The 16239-nt window shown below is 42.6% G+C and overlaps 1 protein-coding gene and 1 pseudogene across 5 annotated transcripts; one reads left to right on the top strand and one right to left on the bottom strand.

Moving 5' to 3' along the window:
- The first annotated feature begins 447 nt into the window (after positions 1-447).
- Positions 448-11163, top strand: LOC116361832 (uncharacterized). Of its 5 annotated transcripts, XM_031816125.1 has the most exons (8): positions 449-746; positions 3644-3746; positions 4015-4090; positions 4320-4438; positions 4669-4705; positions 4837-4918; positions 10503-10590; positions 10932-11163. In XM_031816125.1, the coding sequence occupies exons 2-7, from the start codon at positions 3688-3690 to the stop codon at positions 10517-10519; spliced, it is 390 nt and encodes a 129-aa protein (XP_031671985.1). In that variant the 5' UTR covers positions 449-746; positions 3644-3687; the 3' UTR covers positions 10520-10590; positions 10932-11163. The 5 variants fall into 5 exon arrangements, with proteins under 5 accessions (XP_031671984.1, XP_031671982.1, XP_031671985.1 ...); XM_031816124.1 differs by lacking the exons at positions 10503-10590; positions 10932-11163 and having other exon boundaries at positions 448-746; positions 4028-4090; positions 4837-5900; XM_031816122.1 differs by lacking the exons at positions 10503-10590; positions 10932-11163 and having other exon boundaries at positions 448-746; positions 4837-5900.
- Positions 11164-12225: 1062 nt separating this feature from the next.
- LOC116361831 (protein ANKUB1-like) lies at positions 12226-15228 on the bottom strand (annotated as a pseudogene).
- Positions 15229-16239: the final 1011 nt, after the last annotated feature.

Raw genomic sequence — 16239 nt, 5'->3', positions numbered from 1 at the left:
CACTGTTTGATTTGGACATTTATTTTTTATCAAATGTATTTGACAGGGACAATCTACTGTATTTCTGTAAATGTGCCAGATTTAGCCAGCTGGCTTTGTGATGTAACAAAGGTAGCTGATGATGTAATGAAAACAGACAGTTAAATATGTGTGTGTAGAACTGTTGCACATTTGCTCTGGAAATGAGGACCAAACCTACTCGTCAAAAGGAGTGAATTGCACCTCCAATTGAAGTCAATAATAAGGTATGGAATCATGCCAATACAGTCATTATTTATATAGCTCTGTAGCTTGCAGTATTTTGAAGGAGATAAGCAAGGGAAAATGATGCTTTGGTTAATATTTCTCACGTGAAAGGAAACATGACCATGCTAACTGAAAAATGGATACATGAATATTGGTCAAATGTACCTACATCTTCTGAAGCTGTGTTGGGGCTACTTGATCATTTAAAAAAAAGTCACATAGACGATGTCCATAAATTAGACAACAATACTGAACAGTTGTAGACCGTTGGTAGTGGTAGGCTTCTGGCTGTGATCTCTGACCACTGTAACAGTGAATAGTGGCAATTTACCCGCGGTGTATAGGCTTGTTTACTAGGCTAACTAGTGCATTGGGGTGGGCTATGTGCAGCATGGGCATACAGGAAACCACTCTAGCCGCTTAACTCACCTTGGCCACGAGCTCTATAGTTTACAGCTATTGCATCACCTACAAAGCATCAACTGAATGTTGAATGTCAGGTATTTTAATTGTCTGTATTGTCTACTTGTTAAATGTTTGTAAAGTCTTCATTTGTAATTGTTTGTAATGTCTTATCAATTGGTGTTGGACCACAGGAAGATTAGCTAACGTTATAGCGTTAGCTAATGGGGACTCTAGTAAAGATTCACAAGACTGTTCACAGATTCACATTGATCACAGAATCTGATTGATAATCTTAATTCGAAGTTTGAGTTTTTTACTGGACAACCAACACTTGACAGATGGGCTAATCCATAGAAAGAAAATGTGATCTTGGATCTTGAACTCCCCTAGCTACATTTCGACTTAATGTTCAATATTACTAGTGGCACTCTGTCCTTACGAACAGTAAATCATTGGGTCTGACTCTTGATTTAATGCAATTTCATCATCGATAGTGAAACAACCACCACATAATCGTCAACTCCCCCCTACAAAACATGAATTGATTTGTGGTTTATCCTCTTTAGCTATTTGTTATTAGGTGTGATCCTGACTTGGAATGGCCACGAAGTTACACATTGTTTTAGGTCCAGTTAGTTTGGAAGTTGTGGTAAATGGGGGAGTGTGAGCGCGTGTCATGAGATGCTGCAGGTGTTGATATGGGGATGGATAGGCTACCACTGCCTTTAATTACTACGCTCTGCCTGCACCTACCTCAACTGGTACTCTGCTGCCTCGCTGTGGTGAGAGCACTAACACACTGAACATGATGGACAAGGATGCTCCATATAGCCATCCATCACTGTCCAGGCTGATGGATGTAATACAGAATGACAAGATATGGTTTGATATCTCTTCTGAAACTGGGGTGGGGTTATTGAGTTCAGGGTTGTGTAATGGTTGCTTCCATGTCAGTCCTCAAAGATGAAATTGCATAGAATCGAATGAATCACATCCAATGATTTCCCGTTTTGGACATTGTTTTGAAAATGATTCTCCATAGCTGCCATACCTTTGATGTCATAAACTGTTACAGAATTCCCCTTCCTTATTATAAACTCTGATTAAAACTATGGAGTTCATTGGCCTACAACACGTGTGTGTATTTGCCCATAAAATGATATTGCTAGATGGAAGAAAATAATAAGATAGGCCTAAACTGTAATAAGATGTACTTGAAAGATACTATAAATAGCAGGAGACATACCTGGGTTCTAGACTGGTATTTAGGGCAAGCATTCAGTCTATCACAGTGCAATCCGTTTTATCACCAAAGCCCCATATACTACCCACCATTGTGACCTGTACGCTCTCGTTGGCTGGCCCTCGCTTCATACTCGTCGCCAAACCCACTGGCTCCATGTCATCTACAAGACCCTGCTAGGTAAAGTCCCCCCTTATCTCAGCTCGCTGGTCACCATAGCATCTCCCACCTGTAGCACACGCTCCAGCAGGTATATCTCTCTAGTCACCCCCAAAACCAATTCTTTCTTTGGCCGCCTCTCCTTCCAGTTCTCTGCTGCCAATGACTGGAACGAACTACAAAAATCTCTGAAACTGGAAACACTTATCTCCCTCACTAGCTTTAAGCACCAACTGTCAGAGCAGCTCACAGATTACTGCACCTGTACATAGCCCACCTATAATTTAGCCCAAACAACTACCTCTTTCCCAACTGTATTTAATTTTAATTTATTTATTTATTTTTGCTCCTTTGCACCCCATTATTTTTATTTCTACTTTGCACATTCTTCCATTGCAAAACTACCATTCCAGTATTTTACTTGCTATATTGTATTTACTTTGCCATCATGGCCTTTTTTGCCTTTACTTCCCTTCTCACCTCATTTGCTCACATTGTATATAGACTTGTTTATACTGCATTATTGACTGTATGTTTGTTTTTACTCCATGTGTAACTCTGTGTCGTTTTATCTGTCGAACTGCTTTGCTTTATCTTGGCCAGGTCGCAATTGTAAATGAGAACTTGTTCTCAACTTGCCTACCTGGTTAAATAAAGGTAAAATAAAATAAAACAATTTTTTTAGGATTATACATATGGTTAGTGTCAACTTCTACTTACACGTTAAAGCTCAGCCATGTTGCTACATGTTTACTCATTGACTTCAAGTAGAGCATTGTTTGTGAATCTGAATAAAAGCCTAATAAAAGTGTATCGCCCCCAGCTTGGGCAGCACTGCTACACTGCTTGTTTGGGCTAAAGGTGTTTGTGACACGTGCATGTGTTCCAATGATGTCATAATTGTCTGTAGGTTCTATGTTGCCTATCAACTTGGCTGTCCTTCAGAAAGTAGATAATACTTGTATTTTCAAACGATTAATAAAAATACTAGCAACAAAACAAACTAAATAGATTTAATCAATTAATATGATATTGCCAGATGGAAGAAAATAACAAGGTAGGCCTAAACTGTAATAAGATATATCTTATAGACTTCTTCAGTGCATTTGGAAAGTATTCAGACCCCTTGACTTTTTTACACATTTCATTTTTTACGTTACAGCCTTATTCTAAAATGGATTACATACAACATTTTCCTCATCAATCTACACACAATATCCTATAATGACAAAGCAAAAACTGTTTTTTAGACATTTTTGCAATTTAAAACGGAAAAAAACAGAAATACCTTATTTACATAAGTATTCAAACCCTTTGCTATGAGACTCGAAATTGAGCACCGGTGCATCCTGTTTCCTTTGATCATCCTTGAGGTATTTCTACAACATGATTGGAGTCCACCTGTGGTAAATTCAATTGATTGGACATGATTTGGAAAGGCACATACCTAAGGTCCCACAGTTGACAGTGCAAAAATCTATTTTAATTCCAGGTTATAAGGCAACAAAATAGGGAAAATGCCAAGGGGGGTGAATACTTTCGCAAGCCACTGTAAATGGTTCAGTTCACATAAACAGTCATTATTTTCAGTTTGAGAGATCATCCCGGGCTTTGCCCCGTCTGCTGTAGCTGAGATGTCCCTGGAGGACATAGAACAACAAGACTATGATGTTTCTGACACTGAGAGAGTCAGGTAAGGCCACTTACACTCTGTCCAGTTAAATATTTGTGTGGAGATTAAGAGAGAGAGACTAATAAGAAAGAACTTGTTATGGGGCAGGTCAGGCGTCATTCATGGAGTCATTTGTAGGGTCAAGTCCCCAGCCAATCTATTTGAACCGCTCATTATTTGTGGCCATGTATTGACTACTAAGTGAGTCTTTGACATGAAGACAGTGGTTAGATTCTGCCATTGGGACTGCTCTGATGTTGTTTCCATTCTCTCCTGGTTATGACCATAGAGCCTTGTCCCAGTCTCTAGACCTGCCTGTCTGTGTGATGGATGACCACCTGACCTCTGAAGCTGTCAATGAGATGGTAAATTGACCTTGTCATTTCAAATTACAACATTAATCCAATAAAATGTTATAGTGATGCTATCATTGGCAATGTTGACGTACCACAACCATCTCTGTTGTGTTTCAGTTGTTTAATTGGCCCAACGTTGCCAATGCTCCTCCACTCTTTAACAGTTAATAATAATTTCAGTATGATATTTGTTGTATATTAAGTTTGATTATTTGCAATATAATTACATTTCTACCAGGAGCAGAGCAATTCTACCAGGAGCAGAGCAACCTCAGTGATGGAAACCACAGAAGAGGGGAAGCTCAACAATGTGGAACATCTGACACTTTTGGACTTCCTTCAAAACCTAACTGAGAAGTATGTTCTGTTTTCTTTGGTACTATCACACCTTCAAGGAAATAGGATCAAATTAGAAACTGATCAATCGAAAAAAGAAAAAAAAATTGCTAGAAAAGTTGTCACATTGCAATTTTGCCAAAACAACTGACACAAAGCAAGTATAACTTCACGATCAGGCAAATAATTAAATAAAAACAATTCTGCCACGCATCCTGATATGACAACATTTATAACAATATTGTTTTCAGGCAATGGAGGGGGATTCGTGAGGGCATGTTTGACCCGGTAAGATCATGTTACTGACAATTTAATTAGATTACCATGAAAACTCTGCCTAATGTTTAACCTTGTTCATAAGCTCTTGAAAGACGCACTATGCAACATTTTAAAACACTTCTTCTGTTTCTGGAATACAGCTGACAAAACAACAGCTTGCCGGCTTGTGTCTGAGGATTGTCCAGTTTTTATCGGACAAGCTGATGCAGATCATCATCCCAGGTCTTTACGAACTACTGGGCATCCAAGATGCTACCTCCTCTCCATTGTCACAGAGATCTCGCACAGCGTCACTCACCAGTCTGTTAGACGATAAGGTTAACACCAAGTCCCGCGTTAGATTTACTGAGGCTGGTGTACCTAAGAGGCCATGCAGTCGAAAGTCTTACAATAGCTTTCGCATCCCGACTCCCTACCCTTCCTCCAACTGTATGGATCAGGAAGAGGAAGAAGAGCAGGAATCACAACAACTTAAGTTCAAGGAGATTTACCTGACTAAGGGCAGTGGAAGCTACCTGCCCAAGGGGGCCATGAGGTATGTTCTTAAAGGGAAATTTAACAACTTCATATTCATCTCCAGCATCACCATATGTGAAAATTACACATTTCCATGCTTTGTAGTAAAAAAAATATAGAGGGACGTAACTGTTTCCAATAGTGCTGAGAAATTAGTGCTTTTTGAGGTTGGTTTGGTTTCGATTCAAATATTTAAAAAAGAATCACGGTTTTGGATTTCAATACTTTTTTTAGACATTGAATGCACTGTGGATTATGTGTGTTGAATGCTGTAACAACACATAATAAAACAATGAATAAAAGTCCCATGATGGTAGTGACTGTCCATTACTGTTTATGACTTATCAACCATCATTTACTTTCTCATATAAAATATTTATTTGATGACTTTATTATTTCATTCCAAGTCATCAACTCATCTCTATAGAGCTGCTGCTTATCCTGTCTGACAAAATCACAATTTTAGTAGTTCTTCTAAGTAAATAAGACCTACTTTTATGACCGCTGAACACCGACTGTCAATCACTTAGATCATGTATTTCCAGGTAGAGAATCCTCGCAACGCAACTGCTTTTTATCTCTCTCATGCATTCTCTCGTCTCTCCGTCTCAGTCAATGAGGTTTCCGTATCTGCTCCACACAGAGTGGACAAGCAAGTGGGCGTGCAATGGATTATGGGCTTTAATTGGCATATTTTCTGTGCTAAACTATGTAGAATATTGACCTGTTGGAAACTACAACTCCCTACTACATTGCATAGTTCATGCTTGATCTGATTTATCTCTACAGAAACTGAGCATCGAGCTCACAGAAGAAGAAAAAAATTAACTATATGGAATTCAAATAATTGAGCCGACGTCGGTCAATTAGTTGTTTAAAAACTAATTGACCGACGTGTAACAAAAATGTTGGTTAAATGCTCAGCTCTAGATTGTAATGACATCATCAGTGTGCATCGTGTGATTTTAACCAATTATGAGTAGGCATTTCCTACTAATTGGTTGATGATGTCATAGAAAACACTTATCTTCCTCTTTCTTTTTTACTACAAAACATAGAAATGCCCGTTTTTCACATATGCTGATATTGGGGTGGTACTGGAGATGGTGAATATGTAGTTGAAACATTTAGAAATTTCCCTTTAACATTTCTTCAAACTGCCTTGTATTTATGATTGTCCTTGAAGTTATTAGAAGTTACAGTATTTGAAGTTTATAGCAATTTGGATTTTTGTAGAGGATAGATATTGCAAGGATAGATAGATATCTACAGGCCAGTTTCAATACAAATGACTTATACAAAAAAACATTTGATTGGGCTTTAGAAATTAAGCAGTTAGGCTGACATCACTCTAAGGTTTTTTCTCAGAGAAACAGCAGTGTTTTCCTCATTGTTTTAAATGGTACAGATGTATTTGACACACTGAATGTGCATCACAGCCTTACATATTATTTGTTTGACTGTGATGATTTCTGTTTTCAAGGACTCTAACCTCTCTGTCTGATGTGCAGAAGAAAACAACCAACTCTGAGACGCTACAAGTCCTCTTAGGTGTCTCAGAGGACACCCTCGTCACCTGTGTGCAGGACAGCCTGCAGGGTTCTCTCTCCAAACTTGCATGCATGTCCAATTCTCCATCTGGAAGTGCAGGCTCTCCAAAGATGACCCCTGCTGTAATGGCAGAAGTGATTAAAGATGTCAAGTCGGCCTTATCAGTGGTCGTTAAGAGTGCCTCCGCTAGCCAAACCTCTCAAGTGACACCGGTAAAGGGAGACTCACAGACCAAGGTGACTGAGAGCATGGTGAGAGAGCTGGCTGCAAAACTTGAAAAAGTTGACCAAGAGAGCAAGAGTCTAACAGGGCAAGTCATGACCACAATCTCTGACACAATGGTAGCTTTTGTTGAAGAGAACGAACAGAATTTGCTGGAAGATCTGAAGGACAAGATCACATTTTTGGCATCGCATGTTGGCTTCATTGAGGATCTTGATGCCCTGATAAGGAAATACGAGAGCAGCTACAATATTGGTGAATCTGGTTCCTCCTGCACGCTCACATCTAAGAGCATCCAAAAACTCTCCAGCCGGGAGTTTCAAACAACAGCAATACAAGCAGTGAGTGGAGTTCTTGCCAAACAAGTCAGTAGTTTGAGCTTTCCTAGTTCAGTCATTCAGTCTGAGTTAACAGGTGCTGTATCAGGTCAAACATTGTCTGGCATTTTAAAGACAGAGTCAATTCGCCCAGTGGGCTCAGCAGCGTCAGTAGTTTTTAAGACTTTCGTGTCAGATATGAAGTCCTTGGCTGAATCTGAAGAGAGTCCCCAACAGAAGAGTGCCTGGTCTGCTGCTGTTCACATTTACCACAGCATCCAAAACAGCTTGAAAGATTATTTTGGCAAGCTTCAGAGATTTGCCCTAAAGAGCATTGTCACATCTGATGACAACATCACAAATGCTGAGTTTAAGGAGACAGTTCCACTTCCTTGCTTAGACATGAAATATAGGCCCAGTAAGAGTGAGCCTCAGTTGCCAGAGTCCACTGGTGAAGTTACTTTACAAAGAGGCCTAAGTGAGTGCTCAAAACTTCTTTGGGCACAAACTGAGTCAGAAGAAAGCAAGCTCCTTCTGACAACTTGCACCAAAGAAGTTATCTCAGAGCTTCTGGTCTTGTACAAGACTGAGATGTCAAAGGAGGACCCCCTGTACACTGTTGGAGAAAAAGGATCAGACTTCTCTATTGAGAGACAACAATTTGTAGAGGGCGTTCTGGCTCAGCTTGGGGATATCTCCCATTCCAGGGCCTCATCACCAATAGTATATGAGTTCCCCTGTCAAATTGAGGACAGCAGAAGTAAGGCCACGGCTTCTTTGACCAGTCTGTTAGATTGCATGAAAAAACTCTCAAGTGAGGAATTCAAGAGTGACACCACTCAAGCAGTGAGTGAGTTCCTAGTTAAAAAGTCCACCAGTAGCTTAACTAGTGCACAGCCTGCTTATTCTGTAGCATCTAGGTCTTGTTCCGTTCAAAACCAGAGAACCTTGTCAAAGGATATTTGTGCGGATTCTGCTGCCTTTGGCATCATTGACACATTTGTGGAAGACCTGCAGAGCTTGGCGCAACCTGCAGAAGTAGAGGAGAGAGAACCTGACCTCCAGGAAAATGCACAAAAGCGATAGAGCAGGATCTGGTCTGCTACCACTAGTTTATATAAAAATATTAAGAAGACATTAAAGGGCTTCACCATTCACCGGCGGAGGTCAGACGTGCAGAGAAGAATGTCTAGCCATACACCCACAGAGGACTCTGGACATCTTGTGACTGAGGAGTACCTTGGTTTGGCAAGCCAGAACTTGACGCAAGCTAGTAAGAGTGTGCCTCACTTGCCCAGTTTGAACCAGGAAGTGACTCTACACATGGGTGTCAGCGAGAGTTCAAAACTTCTCTGGACTGAAACAGACGAGGGTCTAATGAACAATAGTACCAAACAGGTCATTTCAACAATCTTGACCTCATGCGAGGATCAGGCATCAAATGCACCTTGCTTCTCCACAGTAGGAAAGAAAATATCTGATATGTCCCTTGAGGTCACCATGTTGGTAGGTGGTGTTCTGTCTCAGCTGAAGGACATCTCCTTGTCAAGGTCCCCAACACCATGTGAAGACATGTTTGAACGTCTCCAAGGTTCTACTGAGCGAACCTCTCCAGTAAGTCTAGATTGCAGCACGGCTGCCTCCAAAAGCATTGCATCTTCCCACAGTCTTTCAACAAAGAGCCTCCAAAAACTCTCTAGTCATGAGTTCCAAACCAAAGCTGAGAAAGGAGTGAGTGAGGTCCTCTCTAGATCATTTAACATTGTGGAGGAAGGCACAACAGATAAGTACCTCCAGTCTGTATCTACATCCACCACATCTACTGATATTATACAAACCATGGTGAAAGACCAGCAGGAGCTCACCCAGACCACCCAATCATCTGACATGGTATCTGGAACCTCCCTGCTCACCACTGGACAGGTTTTTGAGAAAAGGATCTGGTCTGTTGCTCGTCACATCTACTACAGTCTGCAAAGTAAGATTACGGAGTTTCTCAGAAAAGATCTTCAAAGATCAGACACAACACTTGGTTCAATCCAAATCTTTACATATCAAAGCAGTCCTGCATCACAAAGAGCAAGTCTCGGCCATCTTGAGGTCAACCAGAGCAGTGTTACACCTGGAGGAAACGTTGCCTGTGTGGACATTCCGCACAAATTACTACCTAAAACCACTGAGCTCTCAGGATCCATGCTGGAGGATATTGACACGATCCGTTGTAGGAGTGCTGACAGCCAAAATACAAGAAATACCTCTTCTTCACGCTCCTCCATCTCTCTAACACCTACTTCAAAATTAAGGCAGTCGAAATGGCACTTTGCCTTACCCGGGACTCCCATCCCCACTGAGTTTCCTGCTCAGATTGACTTTCCCATTGTTAGAAACACAATCATTGAGGACTTCTTTCACACAGAGGACTTACTTCCTGTAACCTTTGTGGACAAAGTCAGGCAAGCTGCTGGGGTGGTAGTGGACATTATGGTGGAAAGTGTTGAGAACACACAGGAAGATGGACAGGGTGCTTCTCATCTTGACGACCTCCGATCTGCTGTTAGGAAATTGAGAAAAATAATTTCCACTTGGACCATCCACATTTTCAGTCATGAATTGGTGGATAAAGTGATAGCCCTTCAGGACAGCCACAGCACTCCACAGGTCTTAACATTGGAAGCAGCCAAAAGTGCTTCAGACTCCATTCTTTCAAGGCTGAAATGGGGAAAGGAACAATGTGCCATATCCAAGGAGCTCTCCTCTCAGCTTCTCCAGATATTTGCTGAAGAGACAGTGAAGGGCTTCCTGAGACAGTGGTCAGATGAGTATGAAAACATAAACTTTGATGTTTCAGTCCAGAACGATCCAAAGACTTCTACTTGCATGGTCATTCTTCAAATGATCACCAAAGCCACTGCTAAATGTTATTTTGAGTCCACTACCAGTGTGGCCACCAGTGACATTGTAGAAGGCGTGTTTGATTTGGAAAGGGATACCATCAGCAGTACTGGAGAGCAGGTCCTCACCTTTAACACAAAGGTTTAGTACACATACATCTTTCATGAATAACACTGCTGTTGACCTTTTATGAGATATATGATTCTTTGTGTCATGGCATTGCACTGCTTCTTTGCAATTGATATCCTGTACTTTAAGATATCGAAAAAATTTCAGTTTGTTTTAATGTGCCTTTTCCCACCAACCAGGGTTCCAAGAAAGTTAGTAAGAACCTCTGTCCTCAAGAGTCTCTGGAGTACCAGCCTCAGAACATTTCCCCTACTGTGTACTTTACAGGTAAGCCCTGCTGCTGTTTAGGCTGCTGCTCAGTCAAGACTGAGACATTATCCCTTTACCATTCCACTAATTCATTTGGAAAGACATTGTACTCCTCTGAGTTGTTACCTATGACATACTGTACTGTGGGCTGGGTGGTAGCCTAGTGGGTTAAGAGGTTGGGCCAGTAACCGATAGGTTGCTGGTTCAGAATCCCTGAGTTCACGAGGCAAAATCTGTCAATGTGCTCTTGAGCAAGGCACTTAATCCTAATTGCTCCTTGTAAGTCTCTCTAGATAAGAGTGTCTGATAAATGAGTAAAAATGTAAATTGATGGCATGCTGGATGGTCTTTTGTTGCAGAGACGATGACAACATCTCATGGCTCCTTTTCTCCAGAGGGAATTTATGATATCGCATCGTCCTTCCCACTTGAAGAGAAGAGTCGCAAACCCTCCCTTTTCACCAGATTGTCTAGATCCATCACGAAAGGCTTTCTCAGCCCATTCAAATCTTCAAGGAAAACCAAATTATTTAAATAAATTCCTCATTATAAACAACGAGAGCATTCATTTGTTCAGATGAGAATCTAATCGTATTGGTCACATACGCAGAAAACAACTGTGGGATGCTTTATTACGAGCACATTCCCAACAATAGAGAGTTAAAAAAGTAAGAAAATATTTTCTAAATAGTAACACAATAACAAGGCTATATACAAGGAGTACCAGTACCGAGTCAATGTGCATGGGTGCGAGGTAGTTGAGGTAATACAGTATGTACATGTAGGTAAGGGTAAAAGTGACTAGGCAATCGGGATAGATAATAAACACAGTAGCAGCAGCTAGTGTGAAAGTCGGTCAGTGTCACAGTGAATGTGTGGGTAGAGTGTAGTGAGTGTGCATCGAGCCAATTCAAGAGAGTCAGTGGAAAACAATTAGAAAAATACATCAATAACAAATGGGGTCAATGCAAATAGTGCAGGTGGCCATTTAATTAACGTTCATCAGTCTAATGACTTGGGGGTAGAAGCTGTTCAGCAGTCTAATGACTTGGGGGTAGAAGCTGTTCAGCAGTCTTATGGCTTGGGGGTAGAAGCTGTTCAGCAGTCTGATGGCTTGGGGGTAGAAGCTGTTCAGCAGTCTAATGACTTGGGGGTAGAAGCTGTTCAGCAGTCTAATGACTTGGGGGTAGAAGCTGTTCAGCAGTCTAATGACTTGGGCGTAGAAGCTGTTCAGCAGTCTAATGACTTGGGGGTAGAAGCTGTTCAGCAGTCTAATGACTTGGGGGTAGAAGCTGTTCAGCAGTCTAATGACTTGGGGGTAGAAGCTGTTCAGCAGTCTAATGACTTGGGGGTAGAAGCTGTTCAGCAGTCTAATGACTTGGGGGTAGAAGCTGTTCAGCAGTCTAATGACTTGGGGGTAGAAGCTGTTCAGCAGTCTAATGACTTGGGGGTAGAAGCTGTTCAACAGTCTAATGACTTGGGGGTAGAAGCTGTTCAGCAGTCTAATGACTTGGGGGTAGACTCTGTTCAGCGGTCTAATGACTTGGGGGTAGAAGCTGTTCAGCAGTCTAATGGCTTGGGGTAGAAGCTGTTCAGCAGTCTAATGGCTTGGGGTAGAAGCTGTTCAGCAGTCTAATGGCTTGGGGGTAGAAGCTGTTCAGCAGTCTAATGACTTGGGGGTAGAAGCTGTTCAGCAGTCGTATGGCTTGGGGGTAGAAGCTGTTCAGCAGTCTAATGACCAGGATCCTGGTGTCTACCCAATGTGCTGAGCACTCCTCCTGGCCAGAGTCCGCGCTACATTCAGCTGCTACAACCATGGTCTCTGTGTGAAGGCACTGTTAGAGAGTCAATCAACCAGAACAAGGTTAGGAGACCAAACCTGTGTCCTAGCATTGTGAAATACTGTATATGTAATGGCCTCAATACATTAATGAAGCGCCCTTACATCCTATCCTCTCCCCATACTGAAACAACTTGTTAGGGTGAACCAATAAGACACTATATACCTTCTAAGTTGGCTGATGATTTGTTTCAGGACTTGTTAGGGTAAACCAATAACAGCTTCTAACCCCAAGTCATAAGACTGCTGAACAATTAATCAAATGTCCACCGGACAAGTTCAACTGTTTTATTATTTGTTACTTTAGTTTATTGGGTAAATATTCTCTTAACTCTTCTTGAACTGCTCTGTTTGTTAAGGGCTTGTAAGTAAAGTATTTCACAGAAAGATCTACACTTGTTGTATTCAGCGCATGTGACAAATTTAAAGTTTGAGTTGATTTGACTATGTACCTTCTAAGCATGATGGTTGGCTCATGATTTGTTTGTACTGAAATCTATTCAGGGAGGATAAGGGTATATCATAGGCAGTGATGTAGTGGTAAAACCATTGACTGGTAAATGCTGATTGCCGTTCAGGATTAAAGAAGTAACGCTCCCTCTACTTTCAATGCATCTTCCACAAAAGGTGGGTAAATGCTTGAACAAAATAAAATAAAAAGTGTGTAAACAGCTTTTACATGTGTCCCCACCACCACTGATTATAGGAGGCTTCTTCTGACAGTATTCACACCTTCCATAAGAAACCTCCAGAGAAATATTCATATTCACCGTAGCTGTCATTTAAACTTGGACTAACCTGGCCAAGGCCAAACAGTATATGGCGTTTTCTCTGGGTGTGCGGTCGCAGTGGAGAGAGAAAAGGCCTCCAGTGAGGTGGTGAGTATCTGGGCGGAGTTTGGCGAGGCAAACACAGGTCTGAGATTGGTGTCTCTGGAAATGGGCGGGAGGCGGGACTCTGCTCCTCAATTGGTTGCTGTTCTGATCCCCACTCTCATCCTCCTCACATCCCTTCCCTCCACATCCCCTCTTCTTCTCTCTTTCATCCCTCGTGGCCACAGGGTGTAGCTTCGGTAGTTGAAGAGGTTTATCCTGGGATGCCAGGGAGCGGAGCGGGGCAGGATACATGAGATGGGCAGTTGATGGGGGTCAAACGTCGAGAGGCTGTGGACATCACCCTGATACCGGCCTTGGCCTCACTCCTCCTGGGCTTGGGAGGACATCTTGGGGAGGGTGAAGCCGTCCACCAGGACCGTGTTCGCCCACCTGGTCCTGAACGGAGCCCTGTTGGGGCTGATGCAGTGCCTAGATGCTGTCCTCCTCTGCCCCAGCCTCACCCAGCCTTTATCTGGAGGTTAGTCCGCATGGGCAGGGCCATACCTGGGAGGACCACCACAGAGCACAGCTTGTGGCCAGGTGACTCACACACTCCCTGTGGCCGTACTGAAGGGCGATCCTCAGGGGGTCACGACCCTGGGGATCCCGACAGGCAAGGGTCAGAACGCTGCTGGCGATAAAGAGTTTGAGGATGGTGAGCTGGCCACGCTCGATGGAGGCGACAGCGGGACACTTGGTGACGTCGGGGTGGGCCGTCTGGTGGCACCACTCACGGTAAGGGTGAACCCCCACCGGTTCAATGACAAGCACCCCCCTCTCCAGCAGCCAAGCCGGCCAGGTCCAGGTGGCCCAGAGAAGCAGCGATGTAGATGCCACCCGGAGCTGGAACCTGGAATAATACAGAATCAATGGATTTATAACACGTTTCAAGTTTTTTTTTGTTCAAGTTCACAAGATACAGTGGGTTATAAAACAGTACAGTAAAAAGCTACTTGCAAACTCTTTCCCACAATTGCAGTATTAAATATCAGGGTAATGAGAAAAACGTATGAAGGAAAAAAACACGAGAATATAAGCTACATACAGGGTCAGTACCATTATTGTAAGCTATATACAGGGTCAGTACTATCATTGTAAGCTATATACAGGGTCATTGACTATCATTGTAAGCGTATATACAGGGATCAGGACTATCATGTATAGCTATATACAGGGTCAGTACTATCATTGTAAGCCATATACAGGGTCAGTACTATCATTGTAAGCTTATAACAGGTCAGTACTATCATGTTAAGCTCTATCCAGGGTAAGACTATCCATGTAAGCTATATACAGGGTCAGTACCCTCATATTGTAAGCTATATACAGGGTCAGTACTATCATTGGTAAGCTAATATACAGGGTCAGTACTATCATTGTAAGCTATTACAGGGTCAGCACTATCATTGTAGCTATATACAGAGGTCAGTACCATCATTGTAAGCTATATACAGGGTCCAGTACTATCATTGTAAGCTATATACATGGGTCAGTACCATTATTGTACTATATACAGGGTCGTCAGAACCATTATTGTAAGCTATATACAGGGGCAGTACCATTATTGTAGGATATATACAGGGTCAGTACCATTTATTGTAGCTATATACAGGGTACAAGTAATATCATTGTAAGCTATATAAAGGTTCAGTACCATCACTGTTGATAGTAAGTCTATCATACAGTTCAGTGTGTAGATGTGTATTCTGACCTCATCACAGGTCTCTCCCTAGACAGGTGTCGTTGGACGGTCAGTCTGTGTCCCAGGAAGCAGCCTCTGAGGAACTCCGCCCACCCATCCCAGGTGTCCAACCGTAGAGTAGCCCCTGGGAGACAGAGACACATGCAGGTTGTCCTCCTGGTTGCCATGAACCAAGAATGTGTTCCATACAGTCCATTTGTCTCTGTGTTACATCCATAAGGTGTTGAGCCAGAGGACCATTGATCTCCTGCACAAGGAAGGCCATACCCAGGTCAATGGCGTAGCGTAGTCGTGCAGCCGGTTGCAGTCGTAGAGTGCAGGCCGGTGGGAGAGCTCAGTCTGAAGGAGCTGACGGGAAGCCCACACTGCTGGGACACCAGGGTCATGAGCCTGGCCACAGACGTACTCAGGAGAAACACAGTGCCCGAGACTGAGAGGGTCTCCCCCGTCACGGCACTGAACACACGCACCACCGGCTCCCGCTGAAGTATAAGACCATGGACATACAGTAAATTCACTTGTTTTACATAAATACCTATGTTGTGTTTATACACCGAGTAAACAAAACATTATGAACACCTGTTCTTTCCATGACAAAGACTGACCAGGTGAATCCAGGTGAAAGCTATGATTCCTGAATGATGTCACTTGTTAAATCCACTTCAGTGTAGATGAAGGGAGCGGACAGGTTAAAGAAGGATTTTTAAGCCTTGAGACAATTGAGGCATAGATTGTGTAGTGTGTGCCATCAGAGGGTGAATGGGCAAGACAAAATATTTAAGTGCCTTTGAACGGGGTAGTAGGTGCCAGGTGCACCGGTTTGTGTCAAGAAATGCAATGCTGCTGGGGTTTTTCACACTCACAGTTCCTGTGTGTTTCAATGAATGTCCACAACCCAAAGAACATCCAGCCAACTTGGCACAACTGTTGGAAGCATTGGAGTCAACATGGGCCAGCATCCCTGGGGAACGCTTCAAACACCTTGTAGAGTCCATGCCCACGAATTGAGGCTGTTCTGATGGCAGAAGGCGGGGTGCAACTCAATATTAGGAAGGTGTTTCTAATGTTTGGTACACTCAGTATATATAATTACAGGGGTAAGATGAAGTGGCTCCTTTGCACTGATCTTAGGTCTGGTTTGTGTTTTTACTGCTAATGGTAAAGGTTAGGATTTGGTGAGAGTAAACTGTCCTAGATCTGTGCCCAAGGGCAATTTCTATCCAGAGACAAATCAAAGGTCCATGCTATTT

The sequence above is a fragment of the Oncorhynchus kisutch genome, unplaced genomic scaffold (genome assembly GCF_002021735.2).
Source record: "Oncorhynchus kisutch isolate 150728-3 unplaced genomic scaffold, Okis_V2 scaffold748, whole genome shotgun sequence".
Classification (NCBI taxonomy): Eukaryota; Metazoa; Chordata; class Actinopteri; order Salmoniformes; family Salmonidae; genus Oncorhynchus; species Oncorhynchus kisutch.
This window is presented reverse-complemented; position numbering and strand designations above follow the sequence as displayed.

What these genes read in the sequence shown, in the direction of transcription:
- LOC116361832 (XM_031816121.1), top strand. Translation starts at nt 8,488, where the DNA reads ATGTCTAGCCATACACCCACAGAGGACTCTGGACATCTTGTGACTGAG. An exon ending in TCCTCACCTTTAACACAAAG is followed by an intron (nt 10,336 to 10,502) that starts GTTTAGTACACA and finishes CCCACCAACCAG; the next exon opens with GGTTCCAAGAAAGTTAGTAA. An exon ending in CCCTACTGTGTACTTTACAG is followed by an intron (nt 10,591 to 10,931) that starts GTAAGCCCTGCT and finishes CTTTTGTTGCAG; the next exon opens with AGACGATGACAACATCTCAT.